General features: G+C 48.8%; 1 protein-coding gene across 1 annotated transcript; it reads left to right on the forward strand.

Annotated features, from left to right (window-relative positions):
* The first annotated feature begins 2,283 nt into the window (after window positions 1-2,283).
* Window positions 2,284-3,556, forward strand: LOC120690841 (allene oxide cyclase, chloroplastic-like). Its single transcript, XM_039973687.1, has 2 exons — window positions 2,284-2,814; window positions 2,913-3,556. Exons 1-2 carry the CDS (start codon window positions 2,491-2,493, stop codon window positions 3,312-3,314), a joined length of 726 nt encoding a protein of 241 aa, XP_039829621.1. The 5' UTR covers window positions 2,284-2,490; the 3' UTR covers window positions 3,315-3,556.
* Window positions 3,557-12,705: the final 9,149 nt, after the last annotated feature.

The raw sequence follows: 12,705 nt of genomic DNA on the forward strand, positions 1-12,705 counted from the left end.
GCTCCGGCGGAGACCGCTCGCCACGGTCGCTCCAAGTCCACTCCGGTGGCCCGCTCCGGCGGAGACCGCTCGCCACGGTCGCTCCAAGTCCACTCCGGTGGCACGCTCCGGCGGAGACCTCTCGCCACGGTCGCTCCAAGTCCACTCCGGTGGCCCGCTCCGGCGGAGACCGCTCACCACAGTCGCCTGGAGCCGGATCCGGGGAAGTGGTGCTCGCTCCCTGGGCGGATCGAGGTCCGTGCAGTCGCTTAGCTTGGTTCCGTACCCTAAGCCTGCACCTTTGCCGCCCTGCGGAGAGCGCGCTAGTACCTGAACCTGGCAACAAGTGCTACGGCCTTGAAGGGGTCCGGAGCACCCGCTCTCAACAAGAGCACGACAACGCCATCAGGATTGCGTCACGATAATGGCCCCACCTGCGGGTTCGTACCTCCCCCAAGGTGGGCCCGGGGGGCCACTGTCGGTACCTCTGGACTAGGGTACCCTCTCTTGCTATGTCAAAGACTCGCGTAGTTATCTGTAACTACGCCCTAAGGAGCTGACAACCAGACCCCTGGGGTCCGCCTCCACCACACCGGACCAACAGACCCGGACCCGCTTCCCGCTCAGGGACGGGTCCGGTGTCACCACGTGTCCCGGAGAGGGGAGCGCTGAGCCAAAACAGCCGTGGGCCCCGGACCTCCCACGGGGTCCCGAACCCCCATATACTATCCGGATCCCTCAGCGGGGAGGGAACAGACACCCCGCCTAAGGGGGTCCGGAGCCGCCATGTGTCCGCAGGCGCAGGCACGCGCGCGGCCACCTAGCTTCCTCGGGAAGACTCGCCCACCTACCGCATTCAGTGCGGGAGATACTAAGTGCGCTCTGCCACAGCAGAGCCCGAGGACACTTTTGCCAGGCTGTACTGCTGATCGCGCGTTACCAAGGCGCACAGTACAGCCGCTGGCACCACCCATGCCACGCGCGTCAGTCTACTACGCCAGTTAGACACGACAGCTCGGCAACAGAGTATCATAATGCCTACGCGGTAGACCCTGTCTACGCCGCAACCTACACTGCCTCAACGAGCGCCTCGCCGATGTGACAAGTGCTGACTCCCTTCGGTCAGAGAGTCTACAATGCAATGAAGCGTATCCGGGAAGAGATTCTCAACCACTGTAGCACCATTAGTGTCTTTTTGATAGTAAAATATACATCCTTGTTGGGCCCACCTGTCGGGGTCCAACGCCTGTGTACGCGTCCTCCTTGCGCTATAAAAGGGGACGCCCGCTAGAGAATGGCCCAGGTCTCAAAAGGGGCTTAGAGGCAGATGATAGACTCATCCACGAACTCTAGAGCAATAGAACTCTCAGTGGACTTAGGGTATTACACTCCGGCGGCCCAAACCACTCTAAATCCTTATGTGTTCTTGTGTTCTTGCTTCATGAGTAGATCTGAGGAATAGCTTACACTTCCCCGAGTAACCACGCTCCGGGATTAGGCGGGTGCACTACGCCACCCGGCTGTGGCCCTCCTCCTTGAGCCACGACAACCTCGTGCTGAATATTACTCGTACCACGTGTCGCGCACCACCGGCCACTTTCCTATAGAGAAGATCTTTTTCCTTTTTTTGAAAGGAAAAAAAACATATTCAGAGACACAAGTCCACGCGCGGCCGTGTGCGAGCAAAGTTCCCAAAGAAACGCAGATCTGAAAACAGCGACCGGCAAAGCGCTGCAGCTTGTCACGGCGCATGTTGTACTCGTGCCAATTTATGGGGAGCCACCCTGGCCGGTGGCTGCCGCTCGGCACCGCCGTGCTTAACCGATGACCGCGCACGCACCGGCCACTTTCCTATAGAGAAGATATTTTTCCTTTTTTTGAAAGGAAAAAAAAACATATTCAAAGATGCAAGTCCACGCTCGGCCGTGTGCGAGCAAAGTTCCCAAAGAAACGCAGATCTGAAAACGGCGACCGGCAAAGCCGCCGCCGCTGCAGCTTGTCACGGCGCATGTTGTACTCGTGCCAATTTATGGGGAGCCACCCTGGCCGGTGGCCGCCGCTCGGCACCGCCGTGCTTAACTGATGATTGCGCACGCACCGGCCACTTTCCTATAGAGATGATCTTTTTTCTTTTTTAAAAAGAATAAAAACATATTAAGAGACGCAAGTCCACGAGCGGCCGTGTGCGAGCAAAATTCCCAAAGAAAAGCACATCTGAAAACGGCGACCGGCGAAGCCGCCGCCGCTGCAGCTTTTCACGGCGCATGTTGTACTCGTGCCAATTTATGGGGAGCCACCCTGGCCGGTGGCCGCCGCTCGGCACCGCCGTGCTTAACAAGACCGCGCACGCACCGGCGCACCTAACCCCGGTCCGCGCACTGTCCTGCTTGTTAAATAAGCACAGCCACTGCACTGACCGCACCCCCACCCACCACTTGCCGGCCACCATCACCAATCCCCCCAGCCAGCGCGGATCGAGCGAGCCCGCCGTCGCCGTCGCCGAGCTCCGTCATGGCCGCCGCGCTGAGGGCTGCGCCGCCGTCCCCGGCCACCGCCAGGCCCGCGGAAGGCTTCGCCAAGGCGGTGGCGGCGTCGCGGGTCGCGGCAGGCGGCGGCGTCGGGGCGGCCGGGAAGAGGAAGGCGCGCGGCGTGGCGGTCCGGGCGTCGCTGTTCTCGCCCAAGCCCGCGGCGGCCAAGGACGCGCGGCCGTCCAAGGTGCAGGAGCTCTACGTGTACGAGATCAACGAGCGGGACCGCGAGAGCCCCGCGTACCTGCGCCTCAGCGCCAAGCAGACGGAGAACGCGCTGGGCGACCTCGTGCCCTTCACCAACAAGGTCCGATCCGTCGTCCGGCCCCGATCCGTCCTTCCCTTCCCCGTCTTCTCTCCAGCTCTCTCTAACCATCCGGCCTCGCCTCGCCTCGCCGCGTGCAGGTGTACAACGGGAGCCTGGACAAGCGGCTGGGCATCACCGCCGGCATCTGCGTGCTGATCCAGCACGTCCCCGAGCGCAACGGCGACCGGTACGAGGCCATCTACAGCGTCTACTTCGGCGACTACGGCCACATCACGGTGCAGGGCCCGTACCTGACCTACGAGGAGTCGTTCCTGGCCGTCACGGGCGGCTCCGGCGTCTTCGAGGGCGCCTACGGCCAGGTGAAGCTCCACCAGATCGTCTTCCCCTTCAAGATCTTTTACACCTTCTACCTCCGGGGCATCCCGGACCTGCCGCGGGAGCTGCTCTGCACGCCCGTCCCGCCCTCCCCCGCCGTCGAGCCCACCCCCGCCGCCAGGGCCGCCGAGCCCCACGCCTGCGTCAACAACTTCACCAACTGATGGCCATGGCGGCTTCTGGTTTCATGTGGAATTAATTGTGTACGGCTATGGCTAGTTTCCTTCGCTTGGACGGACGGACGGACGATTCGTCGTCGTAGACTCGTAGTAGTAGAGCAAAATAAGAGAGGAGGGAGAGAGCTGCGTGCTCCGCTTCGCTTGGCTGCTGGCTCCTCTCCCTCTCCTGATTGTGATCGATTAGCAAGCTAAAGCAGTTGAGATGGCGAAGAGGAGATATTTCCTTGCGTCTTGCGTGATCGGTTGACGCCGATGGGCAACTATAAGAGATGCTGGTGACCTGGGGATGGATGGGGAATTGGGAATCTTGACGTGGTGGGAGCTGCAATGGCAGCTACAGCGACCCGGCCAGCGCTGCTGCAATTGATGCCGCGGCGGGGTTTGCTGCTTGTCGGGGTCGACTGTGTGTGTGTGGCGACAGGCATTGGGCTTGCGCAGGTTTCAGTTGGTTGGTGGCAGACGCAGGACGGCTCGGTGACGCGAATGCAGAACCCTTAACCGCCACCATAGAACAAGCTCAAGACTCCAAGCGCACTGCTACTGTCCACTCCAAGCAGTTCGGATGCAGATCTGGCGAAGATGTTCTCTGCAGACCACAGGTCTGTGAAAACCCCTGTTGACTGTTGTAGCAGCAGCCTAGGATGTTCCATGTCTGGCTACGCGTCTAGTACTACTACTGCCTGTCGTCAGATATACCGGCCAGGCGTTGTGCAAACATGGCTAACCGCTCTGCCTCACCCCCGCGTGGGCGTGAATGAGAGATGCTCCAAATGATTACCATGAATAGGGGTGGTAAAGGGTATTCATTTTTAGTCTAGAAATTTAAAGACTGGACTTTAAAAAAATCAGGCTCTAATCTTATTCAATTTTAAACAGGAATCATCCAGCAAGGAATCTAAAACCAACTCCTAAAAAACACCACAGCTCGAGGACGCGCTGGGCCGCCGGTGCCACCCACTATAGTCCGTTCCAACCCAAGTTGTCCAATAATATTGATGCCACAAGTGTTGTCTCCTGATATTGTCCCACGACGGGTGCCAAACAAAGCTAGCTGCCACAGTCCTCTACCAGCGGCCATACCAATAAAGTGCGATAACCCTTAACCGCCACCATAGTTGCGAACGCTACCACGCGAGCTTAGCAACCCATGAAGCTCACCAACATGCACCAGCCACCACGCGAGCTTAGCAACCCATGAAGCTCACCAACCTGCACCGGAGTCGTGAATGTTTTTAACATATGTTATGATGCCGGAGTAAATCAAAATAAAACAAAAAAGTTTAAGGGTGATCGATATATAAGCAGTTCCCACTCACCTTGATTTCCTAGCCGGGCTACCTCAATCAGTATTCAGTGGCTAATTGTGAGCAGGCCCAGTCCTACTGGGTAGTTAAGTTTCATGGGCTTTTAGGGTGTAGCACAGATCGTATTCAGCATCCAAATAGGCCATAGCAGCAAACCACACAATTCTCTCTCTCTCTCTCTCTCTCTCTCTCTCTCTCTCTCTCTCTCTCTCTCTCTCTCTCTCTCAAAGGAGCAAACCACATGGACCTCTCTCAAATGAAAGTTCAGTAACGTACTAGTTGCCGGTCACATGCCCTGTGTGAGCACCTGCACCTCCTTTTACTACAGTTTTCCAACACTCAACTGCTCAAACCCCAAGGTCAGTCAAGAATTGAGATTCACAGGGAAATATAAGAGCAAGTATTATAGATGACGTATAGTAGGCTGAGAGCTTACGTGGAGGATGAGAGAGAAGGTGGCAGGCGTCTCACCATCAGGGTTCACCTTACCGTTGGGAACCGGTCCGGTTTGACCGGTTACCGGTCAAACCAGTCCGGTCTGGTTCCGGTTTGGGCCGGTACCACACCGGCCCAAATTCAAAATTCAAATTTAAATTCAAAAAAATGAAAAATTCCCAAAAAATTCCTAAAAATACTTCAAGGTGCGACGAATCTAATGGTGTCAAATTTTCTCAAAAATTCGTTCGTTTAACATACTTTTCGGGCATTTAAAATTAAAACAAAAAAGAAAAAGAAAAAAATGAGACGGCCCATTAAGGCCCACTTGGTAAACCGGTCAAACCGGCTGGTAAACCAAATTATGTTAGGAGGGCCCATCTATCTTTTTGTTTTGTTTACAAAAGATGGTCCAATTATCTGGGAGCGTGTTTACTACTCCCTCCATTTTTATTTACATATTGTATTAGGTTTGTGCTAAGTCAAACATGACTAACTTTAATCAAATCTAAGTCGCAAAAAAAAAACTTTAATCAAATCTATAGAAAAATATAGCAACAATGCAACATCAACATATACTTCTTGGTGGATTCAATGAAACAGATTTGGTATTGTGAATGTTTTTATTTCTTTCTATACGTTTGGTCAAAATTTGCTAAATTTAATTTAGGACAAGCCTAATACAACATGTAAATAAAACAGAGGGAGTATCTCCCAACAACCGGGTCAGATTGGATCTTTCTTGTTTGATTGGCACTTGAACAATACATAGGGAAAAAATAGCATGTTAGTACTCCAAAAGTTTAAAGATGTTAGATAATCCCTTGGAACATTTTCCCCTCCTTTTACCCTTTAACGACTAAAACTCAGGTTGCTTTATATCATAGTAGATGTCATGCTTTAAGTTTTAGATTTGAAGCACCTAACATCATTTTAATCCCATAAATAAGAAATATATGTGCAAATAGTCTTGAAAAGACAGTGCTGAAAATATCTATATCGTTTACAACATCTGTCATTTGACAACATTTCTATGAAAATTTCTCAAAAGTATTTTTCTAACATAGTAGGTATGAAGTCTTCATGAAATTTATATTATTAGAGGTACCTATTTTCCCGGCAAAAGGAAGGAGAGCAACCGTATCTTTACTCTTTACTGGGATAAAGCAGGGAACAAAAAAAAGGGTTTTTAGGGGTTATTTGGAAAACCAACTTAAGTTGTTGAGGTAGAAAAATGGACTTATCCAATTAAAAACAGAAGATACTCCACGAACACTTTAAATAATCTCGTGAATGCTTAGCCTCGCATGCAGCAGCATCTGGTGTCCAATCACTCGTATATATCCGTTGCTCAGCAGTACAGGTCCCTATCAGCTTTCCCTAGGATACCATCAAGTTGCTACCCTCTTCCACCACTAGCCACCAGGAAATTAGCCAATTCACTAATCACAAGCTGCGTTTTGTTTGGGCGCTTACACAGAAAGAAGCAAATAAAGTGGCGTGATCAAGTGGCTGTGACATCATCACCCTGTACTGTAGAGTACCACAAAGTTGCAAAAGGTACAGGATTAATTATAGAATTATATAGATGCGATGGGGCCAACTCTCTTTGAGGTCACATCGATAGATGCATGGTTGCTTTTTTTTTTCTCTACTGGAGTACAACTGCAGTATCGATCTGTTCATATATAGATGTTTGCAAATGGAACAAGCTGGCTACTCAGTGTCAAACTGTAGTATCTGTTCATAGATGTTTGCAAAGCAAATTTTTGGTATATTTAGTGTCATAATTTGGTTCGTCCCTACACCTTCGTATTATCAGCCCTCTGTTCTTTTGTGAAGACTTTATACTATACCTTGTGTAGCCTTGCAAAAACTTGTAGAGATCCAAGAATGAAGGTTCTGAACAAGAGACTATTAGGACACTCCTAGTCATGGGCAAGGGTTGTTATCCGTGTGACATGCCAAAGGCCTGTTATCGTAGTGGTAGCATCGCCGGAGGTACTCCCCAGAGGTCCTAAGTCCGATCCCCCTCGGGGGCGAATTTCAGCTCTGGGGTTAAAAAAACTCCCTCGCTTGTCCCACGTCCAAAGCACTGTGGAGCCCGGCCTAACTCACAAGGCGACGGGCCCCCGTGTATGGGTGGGGCAGGGGTTCGGGGTTTTTTTGGCCTGCTGTGAGAAGATCATTCTACCTCTCAAACAATGCCGTGGGGGCGGTCTCACCCCCAGCAGGTCAAATTTTTTATCCGTGTGACATCGATCTTTCGAGGAATATTGCAAAACCACGTACAGGGTGAATGACACACCAATTAAGAAGTAAGAACACATACAACAGAGAGCGAATGGGAGGTAAGAAAGCTACCCGGGGGCAGCAGGGGCTTTGCTCCTAGACTCCTAGTATACCTGGCCTCCATTAAACAAGCCAAACTAAACTGTTTTAGGACATGTTTAGTTGGTGAAATTTTTTGGATTTGGCTACTGTAGTATTTTCGTTTTTATTTGATAATTAGTGTCCAATTATGTACTAATTAGGCTCAAAAGATTATCTCATTATTTCTAGCTAAATTGTGCAATTAATTTTTTAAACTATATTTAATACTTTATGCATGTGTCCAAAAATTTAATATGACGGAGAATCTTAAAATTTTTTGGAAACTAAACAGGGTTCGCGTCACATTTCCAAGCCAAGACAGTCCTGTCAAGTCGACTTCCTCACCTTCCACTTGGTGGGATCGATCGACAGGGAAGGAAGGCAAGAAACAACAACGCAAGTGAGGCAAAGAAAATTACACGGGTTGTCATCAGAGGGAGGCGAATTAGTACATCAAGAAGGACAAAGCGTCCAGCGAGTAGGCCGGGCACCAATTAAGGAGCTCAGCTGAGGTGTACTAGTACTCTCAAGTCTCAACAGAAGATGCCTTGGCTGTAGCTACGGAGCAGGCCCGTCGCCCGTCATCCACTCGATAAGAAAAACACTCGCGAGTACTGTAGCAATGATCAGTTGGTCGTGTACCTCTGGATGACAGCCGTGGATCGGGATGGGACCTTTTTTGTTTGATGCTGCCTTTTGTGCCGTCAGTGGCGAATATGTGCTGATGTGCACGTTCGGAACCGTAGGGTACTGGGCAACTGCTGTACACCTCTCGTTTGGCGTAGGCTCTCAAGCCATCACAAGTTCACAGGATATACCTTTGTAAAAGGCCTTTTAGTATTATACCTAATAGTATTGTACCTAATAGCTCTGGGAGGCCATAATCAACCTGAGTTGTTTGAGTGGAGTTGTGTTCGGCACGTATTGATGCCCCAATTCTACCTGCCGGTGTTGTTGTTTCGTTTCTTTTTCTAGGTTATAGTCTTCCAGGACTATACCCTTGTATTTTTCTGCTATACTAATAGAAACACACTCATCGAGTGTTGTTCGTTCAAAAAAAAGTAAGATACAATAGCTATTGAAAACCCCTATTGATGGGGTTGGTCATTGTCTCTCGTAGCTTCACTCTTTTCCCCTCGCTACAGTAACCAAAGGGGCGAAAAGAGGCGATCGTCGTCTCCGGCGTCGATTCGTTCGATTCCCTTCTCCGGCGGCTACTCTGGCGGCTAAACGCGGAGGGAATCGGGTGGATCGACGCCGGGAGTAGTTTTAGCTGCTAGTATTAGGCTAGGTTAGTGCTAGTAGGCTAGGGTTTGCCGGTGGTGTTGGGCGTCAGCGGGTCGGTTCGTCTGCGGTAGCGGCGTCGGCGGTGACGATGCTCGATCCATGGCGGCTTCTTTTCCTCCTGATGGCCTTTGTTCTTGGCGCCGGCGTCATCCGGTCCGACAGGCCGTCCGTGAGGTATGTTTACCTCAACTCGATGTGTTCGGGTTGGTGGTGTTGCATCCTGTTTGGGTTTTGCTTCTTCCGCGTCGGTGGTTTTCGGTCTAAAGACGGCGGAGCTCTTCTTCTTCCTCACCGGTGTGGACGTCGCCGATGGTCTTTCATCGAGTTCATGTGCGTCGATCTGAGCTTCGGTGTACTGTCTCTTGCGGCATATCCATGGGTTGGGGCCTCCTCATTAGTTGGGAAGAAGTCTTCTCCCTCTGTTCTCGGCGCTCTCTGCTTCTTGCCTCCAGCGGCGGCGGAAGGATTTGGAGCTGCAGGGGACGGCGGTGGAGAAGAAGAACAGGAGATTCCTCATGTGGACCTAGTTGTAACTTTCTATTTTCGTAGGGGTCTCTTTGTAAGTTTGGGATGTAATCCTGTTAATATATAAACCAACCCGTTTCACAAAAAAAACCCTATTGATGCGTACTTTAAGTCATTAACACATCAGAGTAAATGATAGCCGAAATCCAAAATATACTACTATGTTTACCTGATAAAGTGAAGTTCTTTGGTTGGCTACTTTCTCATGGTCGGCTAAACACCAGGGCGAACCTCCTTCATAAAAACATTCGCACGCGAGATGAGGCTAACTGTGAATTCTGCCAGGGAGTCCTGGAGACCGACGACCACATCTTTGTCGATTGCTGTCGTGCTCGCGAGGTTTGGCATCGCCTGGGACTCTCTCTGGCGCCCGGCGTGCATAGAACTCCTTGGCTTGTCGGATGCCATCTGCCTCTCCCTGATCAGGCCCGCACTGACGCCTTTCTGGTGGTCCTTTGGCACATCTGGAAAGCCAGGAACGCGAAGATTTTTGAGCAACTAACCATTCCACCACGCGATGTGATTTGCAGAGCCATTCAAGACTTAGACGTCTGGCATTTTCGGTTCAAGCGTACTGCACAGCACATTCAAGCATGGCGTGATTATTTTCACTCTCGTTGTTAATCCTCTTGTTCTTATCCTCTCACCCCCTCTCTGTAATTTCGTCCCGGTATGCCGGGAGTGCTTATTTGTAAGCCACGTTTCGATCAATGCAATTAAGTAGGTGGGGATCCCCCCACCCCCAATTTTGTTCAAAAAAATGGGTTGTCATCAGAGGGAGGAGAATTAGTACATCAAGAAGGACAAAGTGTCCAGCGAGTAGGCCGGGCACCAATTAAGGAGCTCAGCTGAGGTGTACTAGTACTCTCAACAGAAGATGCCTTGGCTGTTGCTACGGAGCAGGCCCGTCGCCCGTCATCCACTCGATAAGAAAAACACTCGCGAGTACTGTAGCAATGATCAGTTCGTCGTGTACCTTTGGATGACAACCGTGGATCGGGATGGGACCTTTTTTGTTTGATGCTGCCTTTTGTGCGGGCGAATATGTGCTGATGTGCACGTTCGGAACCGTAGGGTACTGGGTAGCCCCGGGAGTTCGGGTAATTCGGGTCGGGTAATTCGGGTAATGGAAAATTCGGTATCTAAAAATGCTACTCGAAATTAACTCGAAAAAAGCAATACCCGAAATTTCGGGTATCCGAACCCGAAATTTCGGGTTCAGATTCGGGTTTTACCGAAATACCCGATCAATTGCCAAATCATTGTCTCTCTCATTAGGCAACAAGTAAAAAAGAGGAATGAAATATAAAAGTAAGATCAACATATCGCTATTATTGCACAAATCAAACAAACAAGCAATCAATAAATATAACAATTAAATTTCTTATTGCTTTGTTGGGGGTCAAGTGAGTGGATTAGACCATAATCTATTAGGTTTTAAAGGAGTTCGGGTAATTCGGGTACCGGAAGTCAAAACCCGAATTACCCGAATTAATTTCGGGTTTCTCAAATTCCTACCCGAAATAGTGATCGGGTAATTTGGGTTCGGGTAATTTGGGTTCGGATTTGGATAATTTGGGTTTGGAGTTCGGGTTCGAGAAATTGTGCACACCCCTAGTACTGGCAACTGCTGTACACCCTCGTTTGGCGTAGGCTCAAAAGCCGTCACAAGTTCACAGGACATACCTTTGTAATAGTCACTCAAATGAAAGGTCTTTTAGTGTTATACCTAATAGTAAGATACGATAGCTTTAAAGGGGGAAAACCCTATTGATGAGTACTTTAAGTCTTTAACACATCGGAGTAAATGATAGCCGAAATCCAAAATATACTACTATGTCTACCTATAAAAAAACTTGTCAAATAATTCAAAACTCCTTAGCTCCTATTGCGATATCCATTATCTATCTCTCTATTAGTACATGTTGAGCGCCTATATTTAGAAGAAATTAAGTTTAATGATGTAATCATATTCTCGTAGCTCAAAAGTATTTCTCCAAGCCATAATTAATTTAAACACATATACCACCAAAACATTAAATTAAAAAAATGAAATAGAGATAACCATAATAGTAAGACTAATAGAGTGCTTTGCAGTATGTACTTGTAGCTTTCTTTGGCAGAAAAAAAAACTCAGGTGAAATGCCATTTCTTCAATAGAATAGATAAATACTGGAAAAAATATATAGTAAAAGGGCTTCAACTGCCATGTCCTTTCTGCCAATTATAGATTTACCTTTGTTTATACCTTTTAACTATGCAAAAATTTTGGCAATCAAGTAGACTCTGTCTCCCCATCTACCAACAACTTCTTACTAACATTTATACAAATTATTTAAGAGGTTTGTTTTAGTCACCATATGGCTCAGTTCCGGAGGGGTTGCCGCCAACTGCTTATCTTTTGCCAAGAGAATGGACGGGCCAAATATTGAAATCAAGACATAATTACCCCAATACATAGTCAATGAGGATTGGATCATTGGAACAATGATATTGCCGTGTTAAAGTACTAGTACAAGAATACCTATGCCGTGCCACTTTAAACTGCCATCCGATTAAAAGTGAACCATTTTTTTTCGTGGGTAAAAGTGAACCATTTTTGACGAGGCAGCACCCACAAGTATAGTCCTTTTCTACCTATAAAGACAAGTGTATAGTTACTCCATCTTATCTTTGCTAAACAATGACCAATCATAGGAGCTTGCACAGCAGTATGTGCCGAACAATTGGCGGACAAGAAGCAAGGGTGAAGTCACCATACAGTTCGATCACGCAGCCCCCCTCCTACTGTTTTCGCCCTACTGTGGATGGCTGTACGAATTGCACAGGTACCGGTCTCCCGGTCGAAGTCGCCGTCAAGATGTTAGGACCAGACGAACACGTCGCCCATCCACGCGGCCCCCACAGGCAGCATACGTACGCGTTTCCCTTTGCTAATCACGTTCACCAAACCATGCCTTGGGAGTGATGATTGCGAGAGGCTAATAATAAGCACCTGTCCGCGCCCAACTAATCTTCCCAAGTCCCAACGAAATGATGCAATTGCGAGAAGGGGCTATAAGTTTTTGCACCCGGGCGCATCCCAGCAATTGAGCGGAAGCCGCCTCCATATTTTGTGGGATTTGTTTCCGCCTCCAGTTTACTTTAGTTAATGAGATTTACTCCTTTTAAGTTTTAAGGTGACTTAAATTTTGTATTTGCTTAAGTCACCGACATGGACTGTTGAATCCAATTCAGGATCAATCTGTGTCTTGTTTTATTTTTGTTTTGTTCTGTTTTTGTTTTTCTATCTTGTTTTGTTTTTGTGTCTAGTGTTACAAGTGACTTACGATAATGCAATATCTAAAATGAGTAGACACATCCCTTAGTTAATTCAATTCAAAGTATGCCGCTACAATTTGTCCGTTTACAGATCCCTTAGTTTTTTTTTCAATTTTTCCAAGCTTCAAATA

Source organism: Panicum virgatum, chromosome 9N (assembly GCF_016808335.1).
Source record: "Panicum virgatum strain AP13 chromosome 9N, P.virgatum_v5, whole genome shotgun sequence".
Classification (NCBI taxonomy): Eukaryota; Viridiplantae; Streptophyta; class Magnoliopsida; order Poales; family Poaceae; genus Panicum; species Panicum virgatum.

Bases quoted from the DNA above. Each gene is read 5' to 3' on its own strand.
- LOC120690841 (XM_039973687.1), top strand. From the start codon at position 2,491: ATGGCCGCCGCGCTGAGGGCTGCGCCGCCGTCCCCGGCCACCGCCAGG. The intron at 2,815-2,912 runs GTCCGATCCGTC...CGCCGCGTGCAG, and splicing joins TCGTGCCCTTCACCAACAAG to GTGTACAACGGGAGCCTGGA.